Raw genomic sequence first — 22,561 nt, 5'->3', positions numbered from 1 at the left:
TTTGCGACCTCTGATATTTCACGGATACACTCTGCACTGGCCTACTGACAGAAAAAGCCTGCTTCGGCCAACCAACAGAAAAAGCCTGCTGGCAGCTCAAGCTAATTAGCACCAAGATGCCTCTTTTCTCCACAGATGACCTCTACAAACTTCTGCAGCAGGTTGCAGTGTTGGAAACTAAAGTCCAGCGTCTGGAAATAAACGCAGAAGTGAACGGACTTTGTGGAAATGACAGCACTTTGCCACTGACTCAAAACAGCGGACTGGAGAATGCTAACATCCAGCTAATTAGCTCTGATACAGCTCCCTCGAAACTAAAGGGCTGTGTACCGGGTGATAAATCTGCCAGTATTAGTCCTCCCTGGAATGCTCTCAGGGCAAAGCCCAAGAGCAAATCAGCTGATATGGGGAGACGTCCAAAAGGCAGAACCCAGCGCCCAGAGATCTGTGATGCGACAGGCTGGCCTGCATTATCATCCTACTCAACACCTGTGCAGAGTAAGACACAGCCATGGATAAAAGCTAAAGGGAAGATGAGCAACAAAGCTTCCAAACCAGCTAGTGTGCAGTTACAAAATCAGTTTGCTCCACTACTGCAGGACCCTGGATCTCCAACTGAAAACCTGGATAACTTCTCGGACTCACAGAGAAGGGTAAGGCCCGACAGGAAGTCAGAAGCTAGAAAGCTACTGACTGGTCCTGAGACTCTGATTGTTGGTGATTTTACTATTAAAGATGTGGGAAGAATGTACAGCAGAAACACAAAAGTGTTGTGCTTTCCTGATGATACAGTCTCCAACATGACCGACAGAATCCTCAGTATTGTTGCAGAAATTCCAACTCTGAAATACCTTGTACTGCACACAGGGGCAAATGATATTGTGAAACGACAATCTGAAGTGCTCAAACGAGATTTAGGTAAACTGCTAAATGCAGTGAGCTCTCTGAATGCTGAAGTCTTCTTCAGTGGGCCTTTACCACCAGTCAGAGGAGGAGGAGAGAGATTCAGCAGATTGTTGGCAGTAAACAGATGGCTTTCAACTGCATGTGATGTCCACTCATTTTATTGACAATTTCAACTTTTTCTTGGACCGCAGACATTTTTTCAAAGGAGACGGACTTTCCCAAAACAAGTCAGGAGTAAAACTTTTTGCCTCCAACCTATCTTTCTTCCTGCGTCACACTGTTCCCACTCCCAAGGACAAGAGACAAGAGGAATCCAAACAAAAGAAGCAAACACCAAAACATGAAGGAGAACCAACTCTCCCCCCGTCTGTGAGCTCTAACCATGAGGGATGCCAGAGCAAAAAAGGGGATGCCTCATGTCCTCCACCAGGGGCCACTTCTCGTGAGGATTCACCAACTCCAACCACTAAAACTCCACCGAGGTCACAATCTCCAACTGCCCAAACTCCATCCAACTCATCATCTTCACTGGGTATCCCATCACCCTCCTCCCCCCTACTGGAGTTTACTGACCAAATGAACAAACTTGTCAGTGCTGGTATCAGGCTTACTCCTCGCCCATCTGGGATCCTGTCCCCCCAAATTCCACCCCGCCCCCTACAACCACCCTGTCCCCCTCCACCACCACAGCGCCAACGGGCACCACCTCCACCCCTTCCACGGCTTGATCTGAACCTACTCCAGTCCCCTAGTAAGAGCCCAGCACAGCCACCTATTTGTGTTGGTAACTGATGTGTTCTGGGTCCAGCTTTTAAGGCAAATGTTATGCTTGACTTTTCCAAGGAAAAGCCAGGGCCCATTGTGCCGGAAGCTTCATTGATTCACGTCTCCTTAGGTAGGAGAAGATCGGTCCATCTCTCCAGAAACATCACATCATCGAATTTAACATGTATTCCATGTCAGCCACAGTATGTTCTAAAACATGGGGATGTTGGACTTTTTAGCACATTTAACTTAGCTCTTTTAAATTTTAGGTCTTTGGCAGGCAAATCATTCTTAATCAATGACTTTATCATCAAGCATAAGCTTGATTTTATGTTTTTAACTGAAACTTGGTTAGGACAAGATAACAGCACAGCAGTTCTCAATGAGTCAGCCCCTCCGAATTTCAGTTTCATAAGTGAAGTAAGAATGCATAAGAGAGGAGGTGGAGTCGCCATTTTGTTTAATGATAGCATTCAATGCAAGAGAGTCTCTTATGGTCAGTTTGAATCTTTTGAATATGTTGCCACTCAATCAAAGTCTCCCTGTCGATCAGTCTTCGTAACCATCTACAAGCCCCCAAAATACAATGCAAAGTTTTCTGATGAGTTTGCCAATTTACTGTCTGTTGTTTGTATTGATTTTGACTGTGTTGTGTTAGTGGGTGACTTCAACATTCATGTTGATAATCTCAAAGATGGATGTGCTAAAGAACTTCTAAACATCCTGGAACATTTTGGCCTATCTCAGCACGTAACACATTCAACACATAACAAAGGGCATATATTAGATTTGGTTATCTCCAAAGGGCTTAATATCTCTGAGGTTATGGTGACTGATGTTGCTCTTTCTGATCATTACTGTGTGTCATTTAAAATGGCCACACCTGCTATTCGTAACAAAAGTGGAACAGAGGTAATCAAAAAGCGTTATATTAATGATAACACCTGTGCAGTCTTCACTCAGTCTTTTACACCATCACCAACACTGCCCTCAGCGTCAACTGATGATCTTGTAAATGATTTCAGTTCCAAAGTTATGACTATTATTGACTCCATCGCTCCAATTAAGACCAAAGTTTTGTCAGGAAGGAAAAAGGCACCTTGGAGAAACACCACACTGGTCAAAGTCCAGAAAAGAGTCTGCAGACAGGCAGAGCGCAGGTGGCGAAAAACCAAACTCCAGGTTCATTATGAAATTTACAAAAACAGTCTCCACACCTATAACCATGAACTAAAGAAGGCAAGGCAAGCATTCTTCTCAGAGATTATCAACAGAAACTGTAATAATGCCCGCACTTTATTTTCTGTTGTGGACAGACTGACAAACCCCACAGCATCAGTCCCTCCTGAGCTGCTGTCCAACAAGTCATGCAATGATTTTGTAGCCTTTTTTTACAGATAAAATTTCAAGGATAAGACAAACAGTGTGCAGCTCCAACTCAGGCAAAATGATAAGTCCATCTGTGCCTTCTTGTTCTCCAGTTAATCTAGCACATTTTAACCTTCTAGATCATACAAGGCTGACAGAAACTGTATCACAGTTAAAATCCACAACATGCTGCCTTGATACTCTGCCAACAAACTTTTTTAAAAATGTTTTTAATTGCATAGCTCCAGATGTGTTGCAGATAATAAATAATTCTCTTCAGTCCGGTCAGTTTCCCCAGGCCTTGAAAACTGCAGTAATAAAACCTCTGCTAAAAAAGACTAATCTGGATGCTTCAGTAATAAGTAACTACAGGCCAATATCAAATCTTCCCTTTCTAGGAAAAATTATTGAAAGGGTTGTTTTTCAACAAACGCATGCTTTCATGATGCAGAACAATCGTTTTAATGCATTTCAGTCTGGATTTTGTCCACACCACAGCACTGAGACTGTACTTATCAAAGTTTTAAGTGACATACATCTGAATAATGATGCTTCCAAAACCTCAGTCTTAGTATTATTAGATCTCAGTGCTGCCTTTGATACGGTTGATCATGACATACTTCTTGACAGACTGGAAAAGTGGGTGGGACTTACTGGCACCGTACTACACTGGTTCAAATCCTATTTACAAGATAGAGACTACTTTGTCTCAATTGGTGAGCATGTGTCTGAACGAAAGAAGATGATGTGTGGGGTGCCACAAGGGTCCATTCTCGGACCACTTCTTTTCAATATCTACATGTTGCCCTTAGCTCAGATTATGGAGCATCATATTATTTCTTATCATACTTATGCAGATGATACACAACTTTATATTTCTGTGTCATCACATGACTACAGTCCCTTACTTTCACTGAGTGAGTGTATTCATCAAATCAATGAGTGGATGTGCCAGAATTTTCTTCAGCTTAATGCAGATAAGACAGAAGTGATTGTTTTCGGCCCCAAAAATGAAAGGTCAAAGATCAGTGCTCAACTTAATTCCATGTCACTGACAACAACAGATAAAGCCAGAAATCTTGGTGTAATTATTGATTCGGACTTGAATTTTAACAACCATTTAAAGCCGATTACCAAATCAGCCTACTACCACCTGAAAAATGTAACCAGAATCAAGGGTTGTCTGTCCAAAGAAGACATGGAAAAACTTGTTCATGCATTCATTTTCAGTAGGTTGGACAATTGCAATGGAGTCTTTACTGGCCTAAACAAAAAATCAATTAGGCAACTACAGCTGATCCAAAATGCGGCTGCACGAGTCCTTACAAACACCAGAAAAATGGACCATATCACACCAGTCCTCAGATCACTACATTGGCTTCCTGTGAGTCAAAGAATAGACTTTAAAATCTTACTGTTGGTCTATAAAGCATTAAATGGTCTAGGACCAAAATATATTCTTGATTTATTGACTCCATATGAAGTATCCAGACCTCTCAGTTCATCAGGGACAGGTCTATTGTGTGTTCCCAGAATCAGAACCAAACAAAGTGAAGCAGCTTTCAGTTATTATGCTCCTCACCTGTGGAACATTCTCCCTGCACACCTGAGGTCTGCACCAAGTGTCAGCTCATTTAAATCAGGGTTGAAAACATTATTATTTGCTACAGCTTTTACTTAAAGTAAATGTATTTGCTCAATGGTTTTAATCATTTTAAATGCTAAATTATTGTCTTTTACTGGTGTCTTTAATTGTATTTTATTTTTATTTTTTTGTTCTCTTCTAATCAAAATGTATGATTTTTATGCTTCTATAAAGCACTTTGAATGGCCTAGTGTATGAATTGTGCTATACAAATAAATTTGCCTTGCCTTGCCTTGCCTTATGTTACGGACAACGAACAGGTGCATTATTAACGGCATTTTGAATGCACAGAGATACTGTGATGAGATCCTGAGGCCCATGGTTGTGCTATTCATCCATGACCATCACCTCATGTTGCAGCATGATAATACACGGCCCCATGTTGCAAGAATCTGTCCACAATTCCTGGAAGATGAAAACATCCCAGTTCTTGCATGGCCAGCATACTCACAGGACATGTCACCCATTGAGCATGTTTAGATGCTCTAGATTGGCATATACAACGGCGTGTTCCAGTTCCTGCCAATATCCAGCAACTTCGCACAGCCATTGAAGAGTTGTGTTTATATTTTTTGTTCAGTTTAGGATGTCCAACTGGGAGAATTAATTCTACTTAATTCTCCACCTTTTTTGAGTGTTTCCTCAAAAACTACTTTAATCTGCTCACCTTTCTTTTAGTTGTTTTTCAATCCATCCACCCACACACGCCTATACACTCTAAATAAAGTACATTTCTTCTTCTTCTTCTTCTAATGATAATGGCATATATGAACAATTACATGTAACTTTGGGAATCTATGAGAACAGGGGGCTTGATTCCATTCATGAGTCATCATTGTAGATACCATGATGTAGGAGAGAAGAGACAAAAAGCAGTGTCAATTAAAGAGATTGATACAAGGCATACTTGCATACACACATGCATATATATTCTTGGTCAATTAACACTGATGTTGCAATGATAATGAACATAATTTTGAAAGTAATAAAGTAATAAAACAAAATAAACTAGACCTGCAGGCAGGTATGAACAGGGTTCAAATCCTTTATGCAAGTCATGCTTAGCGGCCCATTATATTTCGCCTGGACCTGGACAGTACATTAAGTATAATGCTTAACGCTGCTAAAAGGGTCTCATTATTTCATTAACAACAGAATTTTGTCTGAATGTCTGTTAAATAACATCAAAGGTTGACGTACACATAACTGATCTAAAACATGTTCATGTCATTTCTGTTACAGAAACGGTTGCAACACAATGCACCACTTAATGATATTTCAATGCTAGCATGGACATTTCAGAATAAAATATGGTCTCAATCAGCTTTTGTTGTTTTGGGTCCTCTAAGAATAAACAGACTGATGTCATGTGTAGTTATTGATTATACATTCTTTTCTTTGCCTGGAAAATTCCAATAGATGTTATTTCAGAGAGGTGAATAAAAATAAAAAACGATTAAGTAAAAGAAATGACTTTATGGCAAGTGTATGCCTTACAGTGTAGCTGACTTTATGTGCTTCTACCAAGCCCTATCACATATGTATACATGAAGTAGCTTACATGGAGGTGGACAATGTCTCTGACAGAAAGATAGAAATAACTTAATGTAGCTTATTACATTTGCTGGATGCTACAATGTGCTGTAAAAAAATCAGCTCTGTAAGATGTACGGGTGATTTCCTCTGATTTTTTTTTTTTTTTTTAAATCTGAAATTTAGATTTGATGTAATAAGCCACAGCCACTTTAATCGATCATTAGAAATTTTGTGCATTCACTAAGTCATGACCCTAGATTGTACAAACTGAATTGTATGAATCCATGTAGCCAATCATGAGATATGAGCTTTAGCAGTTTTCAGTTTTATTTATATGGTGCCAAATCACAACAGAATTTGTCTCAGGACACTTTCCATATAGAGCTGGTACAGACCATACTCTTTATCTGCAGAGACCCGACAATTCCCTCATGAGTAAGCACTTGGCGACAGTGGAGAAGAAAAACTTCCTTTTAACAGGCAGAAACCTCAGGCAAAACCTGGCTCTGGGTGGGCAGCCATTTGCCTCGACTGGTTGGGTTAGAGAGAGAGACAGAAATGCGTTCACAGGGACAGCTTTGATAACAGACTCTTAACTATATGTAGTATATATAGCATAGTATATACAGTGCTGTGCGAAAGTTTTAGGCAGGTGTTGAAAAATGCTGTAAACTAAGAATGCTTTCAAAAATATAAATAATAATTGCTTATTTGTATCAATTTACAAAATTCAAAATGAGCAAACAAAAGCAAAATCTAAATCAAATCAATAGTTGGTGTTACTACCCTTTGTCTTCGAACCAGCATCAATTCTTATAGGTACCCTTGCACAAAGTCAGGGATTTTGTAGGATTATAGTAAGGTGTATAATCAACCAATTATACCAAACAGGTGCTAATGATCATCAGTTTCACATATAGGTTGAAACACAGTCATTAATTGAAACAGAAACAGCTGTGTAGGAGGCTTAAAACTGGGTGAGGAACACCTAAACTGCCAAGGTGAGGTTGTGGAAGACAGTTTCTTGTCACAGGTCATACTCCATGGCAAGACTGAGCACAGCAACAAGACACAGGTAGTTCTACTGCATCAGCAAGGTCTCACCCAGACAAAGATTTCAAAGTAGACTGGGGTGTCAAGATGTGCTGTTCAAGCTCTTTTGAAGAAGCACAAAGAAACAGGCAATGTTGAGGATTGTAGACGCAGTGGCTGGCCAAGGAAACTTAGTGCAGCAAATGAAAAACACATCAAGCTTATTTCCCTTCAAAATTGGAAGATATTCAGCACTGCCATCAACACAGAACTAGCAGAAACCAGTAGGACCCAGGAACACCCAGCTACTGTCCGAAGACGTATGGCCAGAAGTAGTCTTCATGGAAGTTGTGGAGCCAAAAAGCCATACCTCAGACATGGAAACAAGGCCAAGTGCTTCAACTATGCACGAAAACATAGGAACTGGGGTGTACAATACAATAATGAGTGGAGCTTCCTTGCAAGTCTGGGGCTGTATTTCTGTAAATGGAGTTGGAGATTTGGTCAGGATTATGTCCTCAGTGCTGAGGCAGATACTTACCCATCATGCAGTACACCCAGGGAGGCGTATGATTGGCCCCAAATTTATGCTGCAGCAGGACAATGACCCCAAACATACAGCCAATGTCATTAAGAATTATCTTCAGTGTAAAGAAGAACAAGAAGTCCTGGAAGTGATGGTATGGCCCCCACAGAGCCCTGATCTCAACATTATCAAGTCTGTCTGGAATAACATGCAGAGACAGAAGGGTTTGAGGGAGCCTACATCCACAGAAGATCTGTGATTAGTTCTCCAAGATGTTTGGAACAACCTATCAGCCAAGTTCCTTCAAAAACTGTGTGCAAGTGTACCTAGAACAATTGATGCTGTTTGGAAGGCGAAGGATGGTCACATCAAGTATTGATTTGATTTAGATTTCTCTTCGGTTCATTCACTGCATTTCGCTAATTGATAAACTATTAACACTTACATTTTGGAAAGCATTCTTGGTTTACAGCATTTGTTCACACCTGCCTAGAACTTTTGCACAGTACTTTACATATATGATATATGTATGTGTATGATATATGTAGGTATTGGTAACAGATAGTATATGTACGTAATACAGTCATTCATGGATAAATATAGCTGGGTATCGTCTGCATAGCAATGAAATTTTTGATAATTTTATAATGTTTCCTAAAGGAAGCATATATGGAGTGAATAGAATTGGTCAAAGCACAGAACCCTGTGGAACTCCATGACTGGCTGTAGCATACACAGAGGAGTCATTGTTAATGTGCAGAAACTGCGAGCAATCTGAAAAGTAGGATTTAAACCAGTTTTAAGCAGTTCCCTTCATGTCAATGAAGTGTTCAAGTCCCTGTAACAGGATATCATGGTCACTGGTGTCGAAATGCAACTCTAAGATCTAACAAGACTTGTACAGAGACAAGTCCTTTGTCTGGTGCAATTAGGTCATTTGTAACTTTAACCAATGCTATATCTATCTGTGATGCACTCTAAATCGTGACTGGAAGTCCTCAAATAAACTATGGTTGTGTAGAAAGCCATACAGCTGATTAGCAATTGCTTTTTCAAGAATTTCAAGAAGATATAGGTCTCTAGTTGGCTAAAACCCCAGGATCAAGAGGAGGCTTTTTAAGAAGAGGTTTTATTATGGCTACTTTAAAGGACTGTTGTACATAGCCTGTTAATAAAGACAGATTGATCACATCTAATAAAGAGGAGCCATTAGAGGGTAAAACTTCTTAAAGTACTGGTTGACGAATTATTGAAATTAGTTGGTGAAGGGACAGGAAAAAAATGGTCTAAAAATATGGCAAGTTTAATAACTATGTCTATGGTTTCTGTGTTTGAGAATAAATCAGTACCTATTGAGGACAGGAGATGATGATAATTGTGACATCATCATTAGACAGATTCTATGTACAAAATTTTATTCAGATTGGATTTACACCCGAGGAGGAGTTGAAAAAGCAGAATTTGCATATTTCGCAATGTTAAAAAAAAAAAAAAAACTATTGGTGGAAATGGACATGACATATATTGTGAGAGTGAGGTAAATTCAGGGAATATGTGCATGTAAGGTTTTTCCAATGTTGGAATTACTGGCCAAAGTGCACTTGACTTGATTATAGTCCCGTGTGTGTTACTCAATTCAAGTCAATAAGAGGAAGAGTTGTGACGGACTCTGAAACAGGACTCAGATGCAGAGCGGCAGAAATCACAGTTTATTTCAAAGTAACAACAAAAGAAGGAAACAACTGAGGGCGCCGATAAACGGGAACGGAGATGACAGTCTCTGCTGGAGGACACTCGACAGCTTCTAATGAAAAAACACAAAACTCCGTTAAAGAAATGCACATGGGCAAAAGGTCCAAAAACAAACGCTGGAGGGACAACTCAACAGCCACTACAAAAAAACTCAAAATCACCACTCGGGGAAAAAACTCACTGGTAAGAAGAAACTCAGGTGCTGGAGAAACTTGACAGCCTCAGGTAAGAACTCAGGGAGGACGGGGAAAAAACTCCGTTGTGAAAAAATGCACACAGTACACAAAAGAAACAGCAAGCGCTGGAGAACAACTCGACAGACACTTGAACAGAAATCTCCACAAGGGGATAGCACTCAGGCAGGAACAAAAACTCACAAAAGTCACTCAGCGTGCACAAAGGCAAACGGCTGGAGAACACGAGGCAGGGGTCAGGCAATCGGCACTGAGATGTGGACACGAGCGTAAGCACGGGTATCATCTGGCACCAGAGTGTGGGAGAAGCCTGCTTAAGAAGGGGAGTCCTGATTAGCGGCAATTAGTGACAGGTGTGTCAGGTAGAAGCTCAAACCCCAGCAATGATCAGCCCCGCCCCTGCCTCGCTCCAGCCCTGAAAGAATACACAGAATACACTCGGTTTGTTCCGGGCACAGACGGTGCAGGCCGAAACAAAACTGCGGGTGTCAGCTGCCATCGACGGCCACCAGTAGCGTTGTCGGATCAGAGAGAGGGTTCTGTGGGCACCTGGGTGACAGGCAATTCTGGACGAGTGACCCCACTGAAGCACTGAAGATCTGACTGCAGGTGGAACAAATAATTGTCCTGGAGGGCAACCATCCGGCGAGGGGTGATCTCTCAGAGCGGCCTGGACCTCCTGCTCCACCCTCAACCGGACTGCGCCCACAACGCAGGAAGGTGCGAGGATGGTCTCGGTGCAAGACTCTCTCTCCACTGGGGAGAACTGTCGGGAGAGGGCGTCTGGCTTTTGATTTTTCAAACCTGGGCAGTAAGTGAGAGAAAAGTTAAATCTCCCTAGGAACCAATGACCACCATGCTTGCCTAGAGTTCAACCTAGGGGCTGAACGCAGGTATGACAAATTTTTGTGATCTGTCCACACTATAAACGGCTGAACCGTCCCCTCTAACCAGTGCCGCCAAGACCACCGCCAGTAGCTCCCGGTTCCCCACATCGTAATTACGCTCCGCCGGAGTGAGACGGCGTGAGAAGAAGGCGCAGGGATGAATCTTGTTGTCTGCAGGCAGGCGTTAGGAGAGGACGGCCCCGACCCCCGAATCTGAGGCGTCAACCCCGACCACAAATTGACGAGCTGGATCAGGGTGAATCAGAACAGGTGCATTAGTGAACATATGTTTCAAACGTTCGAAAGCAGCTTGAGCCTCAGGTGACCAATTAAACTGAATTTTGGTGGAGGTAAGCTGGGTGAGAGGAGCAGCTATGCGACTGTAATTTCTAATGAATCTGCGGTAAAAATTAGCGAAACCTAGAAATCGTTATAGCTGCTTTCGGGTGGTAGGAACAGGCCACCCTTTAACTGCCTCAACCTTGGCCGGATCTACTCTGATCTGCCCTTTTTCGACCACATACCCCAGAAAGTTTACAGATGTTACATGGAACTCGCACTTTTCAACTTTGACATAAAGTCTGTTTTTCATTAGTCTCTGTAGGACATCTCTGACATGGCCTATGTGTTCCTCATAGGTGCGAGAAAAAATCAGGATATCGTCCAGGTAAACAAACACCACACGGTTCAGCAAATCTCTGAGCACATCATTTACTATGGCTTGAAAAACAGCAGGTGCATTCATCAATCCAAACGGCATCACTAAATATTCAAAGTGACCCAGGTGCGTGTTGAATGCTGTCTTCCACTCATCCCCCTCTCTAATCCTTACTAGGTGGTAAGCGTTTCTTAGGTCTAATTTGGAGAAGATTCCAGCCTCATGGAGAGGACTGAAAGCTGAGTCAATGAGGGGAAGAGGATACTTATTTTTAACAGTAATTTCATTCAGGCTGGTGTAGTCAATACATGGGCGAAGGGTTTTATCCTTTTTCTCTACGAAGAAAAACCCCGCCCCCACTGGAGATGAGGATGGACGGATCAGGCCGGCCACCACTGAGTCGTTGATGTATTTTTCCATCGCCTCTCTTTCGGGTCTGGTGAGGTTGTATAGCCGCTTAGTGGGAAGAGGCGCACCTGGGAGGAGATCTATTGCACAGTCATAAGGGCGGTGTGGTGGGAGAACACACGCCTGTTCTTTGCTAAAAACTTCTTTGAGGTTGTGATACTCACGGGGAACGCTGGTTACGTCCACCTCTTCGGGGGGGGCTGGCGGTGTCAGGGATCTTAGCGGGAACAGCGGCTTTTAAACAGTGTGTGTGGCAGCTGCTGCTCCAGCTTCGGATGGTGGAGGTGGACCAGTCTATAAGAGGGTTGTGTTTCTGCAACCACGGGATTCCCAAAATGACAGAGGACATAGGTGAGCTGATTACAAACAGATCTATGTACTCGTGGTGGTTGTTGGAAAGAATTAGGTGGATGGGATCGGTTTTATGGGTGACCACCTCCAGCAGCTTCCCGTCGATTGCTACCACTTCCTTGGGAGTGGGAAGTCTGTTCAGAGGAAGATTGTGAGTTTTTGCAAATTCAAAGTCAATGAAATTATCATCGGCCCCTGAGTCCATTAGCACCTCTAGTGGGAGTGATTTTTGTGAGCCGTGAATCATACCTTGTACCGATAATCTAGAGGAGGAGGAAGAAGAGATTCAGCTCACCAGCGCCCCCCCTGCCTGCTGATGAGCCCGGCCTTTTGGCACTTCTGGACACTGGGCGAGGAAATGCCTCTTCTGCCCGCAGTATAGGCACAGCCGGTCTCAACGACGCTGCTGCCGTTCTGCGGGAGCGAGGCAAGCCCGACCCAGCTGCATGGGTTCCTCAGATGAGCTAAGTCGAGCTTCGGAGGTGGCGGCAAGTGGAGAGGAAGTGGGTTGCACTGATTCTCCCGGTCCGCTCCGAGGGAAGGTTTGAGGTCGCGCTCCCCGGCGATCATAAACCTCCCTGCGCCTTTCCCTCATATGGTTATCCAGGGAGATCGCTAAGTCTATGAGACTGTTTAGCGAGGAGCACTCGTCTCAAACTGCCAGTTCGTCTTTGATTTCCCCTGCTAACCCCTTGTAAAAAATCATTTGTAGTGCCGGCTCTCCCCAACCACTTTCTTCTGCCAGAATTCGAAAGTTCACTGCATAAGAGGACACTGACTGATTTCCCTGCCGCAAATCTAGCAGGCGACTTAGCGCCTCTCTGCCCTTTACAGGGTGGTCAAACACTCTCTTCATTTCTTCGGAGAACAGGTTATAGTTTGTAACTAGCTCAGTATTCTGGTTGGAGATGGCAAGAGACCAAGCTGCCGCTTCTCCCGATAGTAGGCTCATAACAAAAGCTATTTTGGATTGATGGGAGGCATAAGTGGTAGGCTGCTGGCTAAAAACCAGAGAGCACTGGTGGAGGAACTGTAAGCATGTTCCCATATCTCCTGAGTACCGAGCCGGGATGGGTATGAATGGTTCTCTAGCCTGGAGGGTGGCGTTAGGCGGAGGGTCGGCAGCTGGTGCTGGAGGGGGAGGATCAGCGGGTGACGCTGGAGAAGTGAGCCGGTCCCGGATGTCGACCAGCTGGGCTCCCAGCTGGGTCACGCTGGTGGTGAGCTGTAACCTGGCGCAGTGTGGTTTCATGCTGTCCAACCAAGATCCCCTGGCTGGAGAGGACTTGTTTCAGCCGATCTGTCTCTGCTGAGTCCATTTTGGCCAGATGATTCTGAGACGGACTCTGAAACAGGACTCAGATGCAGAGCGGCAGAAATCACAGTTTATTTAATCAACAACAAAAGAAGGAAACAACTGAGGGCGCCGATAAACGGGAACGGAGAGGACAGTCTCTGCTGGAGGACACTCGACAGCTTCTAATGAAAAACACAAAACTCTGTTAAAGAAATGCACACGGGCAAAAGGTCCAAAAACAAACGCTGGAGGGAAAACTCAACAGCCACTACAAAAAAACTCAAAATCACCACTCGGGGAAAAAACTCACTGGTAAGAAACTCAGGTGCTGGAGAAACTCGACAGCCTCAGGTAAGAACTCAGGGAGGACAGGAAAAAACTCAGTTGGGAAAAAGAGCACACAGTACACAAAAGAAACAGCAAGCACTGGAGAACAACTTGACAGACACTTAAACAGAAATCTCCACAAGGGGATAGCACTCAGGCAGGAACAAAAACTCACAAAAGTCACTCAGCGTGCACAAAGGCAAATGGCTGGAGAATACGAGGCAGGGGTCAGGCAATCGGCACTGAGATGTGGACACGAGCGTAAGCACGGGTATCATCTGGCACGGGTGTTGGAGAAGCCTGCTTAAGAAGGGGAGTCCTGATTAGCGGCAATTAGTGACAGGTGTGTCAGGTAGAAGCTCAAACCCCAGCAACGATCAGCCCCGCCCCTGCCTCGCTCCAGCCCTGAAAGAATTCACAGAACAAATCAGAGCAGATTGCTAAACCACGGCCACAACGAGAGTTAAAAGAAAGATCCATCCATCGATCCATTTTCTATCCCGCCTATCCCTTTTGGGGTTGCGGGGGGGCTGGAGCCTATCCCAGCTGTCAGCGGGCGAGAGGCGGGGTACACCCTGACCTTGCCAGTCGATCGCAGGGTAACACACAAACCATTCACACTCACACTCACCTAGGGGCAATTTTAGAGTCACCAATTAACCTAATGAGCATGTTTTTGGTCTGTGGGAGGAAGCCACGCATACACGGGAAGAACATGCAAACTTCACACAGAAAGACCCTGCCTGGGGATCGAACCGGCGACCTTCTTGCTGTGAGGCACGCGCACTACCTGCTGTCCACCGTGCCGCCCTTAAAAAAAAAAAAAAAAAAAAAAAGAATGAAATTTTCATCAATTACAATAGTAGGTACTGCTGGTATTGGCAGACATGCATGCAGTATGTGTAACTCCCTGCCCAATCTGTCCTGGACCCCCAAAAATCCCCTAAACGACTTCCTCAGCCAGTTATGGTCTGTCAATAGACAGTGGATGTGTCGTGAGTTGAAAATACATAGGTAATGGAAAAATGCATTATTGAATGTACAAGTGTGATACTGTAGAATGGCCACTTTCAGAATGTTTCCTTTATTGTGGCCATATGTGTGAAATGCTGCATTAATATTACTGATGCATTAATGTGCATGCAGCATTTGAAATCCAACTGCAATCACATTTAGCACTTTTTTCATTCCTTTTTGTAGTCAAAAATAATATCAACATGCTGTTGGCAGGCAGCCAGAGTAATTGTATTACCCTGCAGGGAACAAGAAAGAAAATAAACAAACATATGCTGTAACTACATGTCATGGCCAAAGGATGTGTTGTTTTTGTTATTGGAAGAGTAAGGACCACACCTGCGTCTAACAGAACCACAGTGACATTGCGAATCGCAAAATGTTAAATACAAGTAATCTAAGCTGCAGGACAAGACCTATGTTGATGTTTGTAATTTAGCTAAGGAGACTTTACCAGAAAAGCTAATGTGGGTTGTTTAGAGTCTGTGGTTCTAGAGTTGGAGGTTCCTGTCTGGCTCACTGTGACTGTCTGCTTTGTTAATGATTGGATGCTGACTGTTTTCAGAAAGCTTATATTTTCTGTATAAGAATAAGGTCTCCATCTACATAGATGGATACCAGAATGGTATTCCATTGAATTAATGCAAAACTACTCTTAATTAGCAGTTATTACTAATATTATACAATATTTGATGTACTGTACATTGTAGCTGACCCAAGTGGAGACATCTACTTATGTAACGATGAGTTATCTGTACCAAGCCATGATATATTAGAACTACACTGTAAATTAATGATGTTGAGTAGTACTGTAAAAGCACAATATTGTTCTCTGAAAGTTAGTGGAGTATGAGTTTAAGACAAAGTAAAATGATACAGATAAATTCTCAAGATCGTACAAGGGGTAAAGAAATCAAAGCAGAAATCCTGATATTTTCTTTGAGGTCAGAGGAGACAAAAACAGCTAAAAAAGTGAGTGAATATTGGACTTGGAATTCACAAATGGAAAGGACTCTAATGTGTAAATGCTAATGAATGAAACATTGTCATAATTTGGGAGGCTGTGTCTGATGGCCTGTGGCTGCCTCTGGCCAACATTAATACATCAGACCACTTAAATACCAGAAAATTTGAATTACTGCCTTCAATTGTATACCTCAGATAACCAGTCAAATTGCATTTATATCCATGTCTGTCCAGACTCATGAAATTATGTAGTGGAGACTTAGAATGAATTTAAAAAATGGAAGTAAGTGTATTTTTTGGCAATGGAAATGGTCACTATATTGACATAGATGATTCCACTGAATAAATTCCAGTGAGAAGACAGGTTTCAGGTGGACACTCAGGATTAGTGTCATCATTCTAACGTTCACATTCTAACCAAGTGTGAAATATGGTCACAATCCCACATTCTGTTCAGGCAGATGGAGGCCTAATTATGCTGCTCTGTTTTTACATGTTCAGAAAAAAGAATCAGAATGCTTCACATTACACATTGAATATTATACTCAACATATGGGATATTCAGATGCTGCTTGACTATTACCCTGTCCAGAAGTGAGTAGACTATACTAACCATGATAAATGGTTAGTATTGCATTATTTTGTTGTAAAATTAGTGGAGCTGCCTTTTAAGAACTGTGTATGTTCAGTTAAACCCAGAGAAGCTCTCATTCATCTTTTGAACTTCCTACATCATATATTATGGAACTGTAACTGCCTCATTTGTCTTCTGATATCACATTTTGAAATCTTCATCCTCCTGAGATTCTGCTCATCAACTTTTAGAGGACCCCATCGACGGGTCATCCAAACTCAGCTCTTTTAATGTCTCTTGTCAACAAGACCATGCATCTCATTGCCAAAGAGGACATCCACAACCTGCAGTGATACACAAACATAGTGCATTATTTTGTCTTTTGTTTCATATTTCTAACCCTCACCTCCACTACATCCTTGTAAATCTGTACCTCCTATTCCAGCGCATGGTTCAGCTCAGGCCGGAACAGGGCAGGCCCTGTTTGCCTTTAGTTGGAGTGTACAGGAATAGTAGACACAGATGGTACCACAAAGCCCAACATTTTATTTGAATCCCTAGCTCTGCATAGTCATTACAGTGTGGTCTCATGGTAGCCTGCATTTTTGTCTATATCTGCCACAGATGTGACTGCACTTAGCTTTCTGTCTGTACTTAAACCTGTAGATGAAGGATGTACCAGACTCCTCATAGGAGCGCTTCATTGTGAATGCAGCCCCTGCATTCACAATGAATGTTTCAGCACATGATTTTATTTGTCATCACAATGATCTATACAATAATCTTTTGGATTTAACTGTCCCTGTATTGTGATATATAAAATTAAATGTTTTAAAACATGGTCTAGTTTTCAATTATTTTTTTTCCCTCAAAGTTAAATCAAGTTTCATTCTATTAAATTTGACTGTTTTACAGTGCACATGCAAAAATACAATCTGGGAACAAAATAGTTCCCTCTCAGGATTTTTGTGTTTGTTTCTGGTAACATCACTATGAAATTTATTTGTCAGCTATAGCAAATTAAATTCTGTTTAGAATTTTTTGGGATCTTGTGATTGAAATCCCAAGGTATATAAATTGTACTTTTAAATGTATATAAACATGTATGTGGGGCTCCTCACTAATTGGGAAGAGTTCACCTATGCAGATTTAATTTATATTTTACTGGTAAAATGGCTTTGAATATACTGTAGATTATTGGTTAACATTGTAGTTGTCAGGGTCATTAGCTAATGGCCTGACATGCAGACACACAGTATCCTTCCAGTTCTTCTAGTAATCTCTGACTAAAGTTTGGCCATTTTCTCTGAACCCCCCCCTCTTTCAGAGATAGAGTTGGAGATGTGGGCCCACCCTAGTTCCGGTGCCTGTATTGACTCTTGGAAGGATCAGAGATGTTGGTGAGTGACCCCCACTAGGCCCAGGATGCCCATCACTCAGGACAACGCCCTCAGCATCCTTCCACTACTGGAGGACTGGCATGAGGCTCAGACCACAAAATCACAGCAGAACGACAACCTGAATCAGGACAGTTCTGACAACAAGGTACTTCATCCCTCCATGCTTCTATTTAAATTTTGAGTGCTATTGCTGCAATGATAACAAAAGAGATTCTGGTAAGTTTCTCTCGACGATTCAGCGCCTCTGTCTCATCAGCATCAGTGTGCAGTATCCAAACCTCTGTCTCGCCCTTCCTGACCACATACTGTAGCTCATAAGGATATGTGCCTACGGTGTGTGAGAAAGAACACTGTCACTTGCACTGACTGTCAACCTGCACATGACCAACGTTGTGATATTGCAAAAAATACACATTACACCTGTTCAATGCATGTAACTCAATGTAGACAGCTGCATTGGTGAAAATAAAAACATAGCATCTGTTCCATCAGATAGGTGTCAGACAGACAAAATGGACTAAAATGTGTTCCATGTACATACCCTGCATACAGTAACTCTCAAATATAAATGTTGTGAATGAAGAAAACAAGTGATTTTTCTGGTAAAATGATACCATAAAGGGAAACTATACAGTGTATCAAAATGTTAAGACAAATGTATTCATCAAACGTTATCCAGCGTCATTCACTGATTCATCATGTTTCCTCTTCTTGCAGCATGTGAACTCCTATCAGAATGGTGAAGGGAATAGTGTGTGCAGTAGCAGCAGTGTCAGTGGTGTTAATGTAAAGGACATGTCCCTGTGTGTGGCTGCCATTCAGAAGTTGGTGGAGTATATTAAGTTCAACTTCATGGAGGGTGACACAGCTCCATCAGCCAGCCTGTTGTCCTACAGGTTTATAGATGTGGAGGTTCATGCTGTTTCCCTCAGTAAGGACAGGGGGGATACTGCTGAGTTTGGCCTTAGCTTCGGGAACATCCCCATTTTTGGGGACCCTGACAGAAGAAAGAAGGGAGGCCTGAGGAGGAGAAGGGACCACGGCCCCATCATGGACGTGGGATGCATCTGGGTGACAGAGGTGAGGAAGGGGAGCCCAGCAGCCCGTTGTGGGAGGATCAAGCTGAGAGACGAATTGCTTTCACTGAATGGGCAGCTGATGGTGGGAGTAGATGTCAGTGGAGCCAGGTAAGACTATTTTAATGAAAACAGAAACCACAAAGCAATCATGTGAAAGGAAAATTTATTTTGATGATAAACTACAGTTTATACTCTATCAAATAATAATCTGGTGGTTTAAAAAAATAGTTAATTGAATACCTAACAAATCACTGTGCTTCATCAAATATATACCGATCAAGCAAAACATTATGACCACCTGCCTAATATTGTGTTGGTCACCCTTTTGCTGCCAAAGCAGCCCTGACCTGTCAAGGCATGGACTCCACTAGACCCCTGAAGGTGTGCTGTGGCATCTGGCACCAAGATGTTAGCAGCAGATCGTTTAAGTCCTATAAGTTGCAAGGTGGATCGGACTTGTTTGTCCAGCACATCCCACAGATGCTTGATTGGATTGAGATGTGGGGAATTTGAAGGCCAAGTCAACACCTCAAACTCGTTCTTGTGCTCCTCAAACCATTCCTTAACCATTTTTGCTTTGTGGCACGGCGCATTATCCTGCTGAAAGAGGCCGCAGCCATCAGGGAATATCGTTGCCATTAAAGGGTGTACATGGTCTGCAACAATGCTTAGGTAGGTGGTATGTGCCAAAGTAACAGCCACATGAATGGTAGGACCCAAGGTTTCCCAGCAGAACATAGCCCAAAGCATCATACTGCCTCCGCTGGCTTGCCTTCTTCCCATAGTGCACCCTGGTGCCATGTATTCCCCAGGTAAGGTAGGCACACCCAACCGGCCATAGACATGATGATGATTCATCAGACCAGGCCACCTTCTCACCATTGCTCTGTGGTCCAGTTCTGATGCTCAAATGCCGATTGTTGGTGTTTTTGGTGGTGGACAGGGGTCAGCATGGGCGCCCTGATTGGTCTCCGACTATGCAGCCCCATATGCAACAAATTGCAATGCACTGTGTATTCTGACACCTTTCTATCAGAACCAGCATTAACTTTTTTGGCAATTTGAGCAACAGTAACTCGTCTGTTGGATCAGACCACATGGGCCAGCCTTCGCTCCCCACGTGCATCAATGAGCCTTGGCCACCTATGACCTTGTTGCCGTTTCACCACGGTTCCTTTCTTGAATAATAATAATAATAATAATAATAATAATAATAATAATAATAATAATAATAATAATAATAATAATTTAAGATCATGTTTATTTTTATTACACTCTTTTGTATATACTTATTGTTTTTACTTATCTATCTAACTTTACTGATGCTGCTGTAAATTGGAATTTCCCCCTGCAGGACTATTAAAGGTATATTGAATTGAATTGAACTACTTTTGATAGATACTGACCACTGCAGACCAGGAACACCCCACAAAAGTTGCAGTTTTGGAGATGCTCTGACCCAGTCATCTACCCATCACAATTTGTCCCTTGTCAGACTTGCTCAAATCCTTACGCTTGCCCATTTTCCTGCTTCTAACACATCAGCTTTGAGGACAAAATGTTCACTTGCTGCCGAATATATCCCACCCACTAACAGGTGCCATGATGAAGATAATCTGTGTCATTCACTTCACCTGTCATTGGTCACAATGTTATGCTTGGTTGGTGTGTGTGTGTATACAGTGCCTTGCAAAAGTATTCACCCCCCTTGGCTTTTTACCCATTTTGTTAGATTACAACCTTTTAATTTTAAATGTTTTTTAATCAGAATTTTATGTCATGGATCTGCACAAAATAGTCTAAGTTGCTGAAGTGAAATGAGAAAAATATACATAAAAAATGAATTTTGTAAAATTAAAAAAAAAAGAAAAGAAAATTGGCATGTGCATATGTATTCACCCCTTTGCTAGGAAGCCCCTAAAAGTTCTGGTACAAGCAATTACTTTCAGAATTCACATAATTAGTGAAATGAAGTTCACCTGTGTGCAATCTAAGTGTCACATGATCTGTCAGTATAAACACACCTTTTCTGAAAGGCCCCAGAGGCTGCAACACCACTAAGCAAGAGGCATCACACCATGAAGACAAGGAGCTCTCCAAACAAGTCAGGGACCAAGTTGTTGAGAAGTATAAGTCAGGGTTGGGTTATAAAAAAAAATATCCAAATCTTTGATGATCCATCATCAATCAATCATCTTCAAATGGCAAGAACATGGTGCCACGACAAACCTGCCAAGAGAGGGCCACCCACCAAAACTGACAGACCGGCAAGGAGGGCATTAATCAGAGAGGCAGCACAGAGACCAAAGATAAACCTGAAGGATTTGCAGAGTTCCACAGCAAAGAGTGGAGTATCCGTCCATAGGAAGACAATAAGCCGTACTCTCCATAGAGCTGGGCTTTATGAAAGAGTGGCCAGAAATAAACCATTACTTAGTGTTAAAAATAATGAGGCACGTTTTGAGTTTGCCAAAAGGCATGTGGGCGACTCCACAAATGTATGGAGGAAGGTGCCCAGTGGTTGCTCAAATTGAAAGCAGACCACAGTAGCCTCCTAGAACAGGAACCTAGAAATTACCACTGCAGACATCCAAGAAAGAGTGTCAAAGATGAAGAGCTGGACAGCACCTGGGCCCGACATGATCCACACCTACTAGCTCAAAAAAGCTAACCGTACTCCATGAACGACTGGCAGCACAGATGAATCAACTGCTAAGAGCAGGAACCCACCCAGAGTGGCTGACTCAAGGCCATACAGTCCTGATCATGAAGGACCCACAGAAGTGCCCAGTACCATCCTACCATCCTGCCTGAGTACAACATGGAAGCTCCTGTCAGGCATCATAGCAGCTAAGATGAGTAGGCAAAACTACTGGTTGACAGGGCAGTCACCCAGGACTGTAAGACCAGAAGTACCAACCTGTGCACTGCCTGGATTGAACACAAGGTCAATAGAGGCCGGGATCTACCACAGCAGACAAGACCTAAAGGAGGAATTGGAGAAAATGTGGGGCATAAAGGCAAAAGTGGTCACAGTAGTGATCGGGGCACTCTGGGCGGTAACCCCCAAGCTGGGAGAATGGCTCCAGCAGATACCAGGAAGAACATCTGAGATCTCTGTCCAGAAGAGCGCACTCTTGGGAACAGCCAAGATCCTGCGCAGAACCCTCAAGCTCCCAGGCCTCTGGTATATATATATATATATATATGTATATGTATGTATATATGTGTGTGTGTGTGTGTGTGTGTGTGTATATATGTATGTATGTATGTATGTGTATATGTGTGTGTATATATATGTGTGTGTGTGTGTGTGTGTGTGTGTGTGTGTGTATATGTGTGTATGTGTGTGTGCATAGATGGTACGGTCAGAAATTGGTGTAAACAACATGAAAGCATGGATCCATCCTGCTTTGTATCAACATTTCAGGTTGGTGGTGGTGCTGTAATGGTGTGGGGGATACATTCTTGGCACACTTTGAGCCCTTTAGTACTTTTGAGCTAATTGAGCATTGTTTAAATGCCACAGCCTACCTGAGTATGAGACTTTTCAGTTCACTGGTGATCCAGGACTTGTTGTTGGGAAAGCAGTGTACATTCCGGCTTGGCAGTATGGTCTGGGGCCTGTTGCACAAAACTAGGATAAGGGATTAAGCCAGGATATGTTGGTTACCTGGCTCAATTTATCCGTGATCCGGTTGCACAAAAGCAGGATAGCGGAAAGTGGGATATGTTATGGGATGTTACCATGGAGATTTATTCTGTGGAGCTAGCCTGCTCCAGACCAGGCTAAGTTCCAGGATCTATATCTATTTAATCTCATCCCTTATCTCAGTCAGCAGTAATCACAAACGGAAACCAATAGTTATTCCACTG

At 42.8% G+C, this 22,561-nt stretch overlaps 1 protein-coding gene across 4 annotated transcripts in view; it reads left to right on the top strand.

Annotated features, from left to right (window-relative positions):
* Window positions 1–22,561, top strand: part of pdzd2 (PDZ domain containing 2) — a 125,545-nt gene that overhangs the window by 34,729 nt on the left and 68,255 nt on the right. For 3 of the 4 annotated variants that reach the window (XM_070963632.1, XM_070963630.1, XM_070963631.1), the window contains 2 exons: window positions 17,540–17,751; window positions 18,324–18,793. In XM_070963632.1, coding sequence (XP_070819733.1) covers window positions 17,632–17,751; window positions 18,324–18,793 — 590 coding nt within the window. In that variant the 5' untranslated portion in view covers window positions 17,540–17,631. Of the gene's footprint in view, window positions 1–17,533; window positions 17,752–18,323; window positions 18,794–22,561 lie in introns of all 4 variants that reach the window. The other variant, XM_070963629.1, reaches the window with a different exon arrangement.

The sequence above is a fragment of the Chaetodon trifascialis genome, chromosome 6 (genome assembly GCF_039877785.1).
Source record: "Chaetodon trifascialis isolate fChaTrf1 chromosome 6, fChaTrf1.hap1, whole genome shotgun sequence".
In the NCBI taxonomy this organism is placed as follows: domain Eukaryota; kingdom Metazoa; phylum Chordata; class Actinopteri; order Chaetodontiformes; family Chaetodontidae; genus Chaetodon; species Chaetodon trifascialis.
Note: the sequence above shows the minus strand (reverse complement) of the source record. Positions and strands in the feature narration are given on the sequence as shown.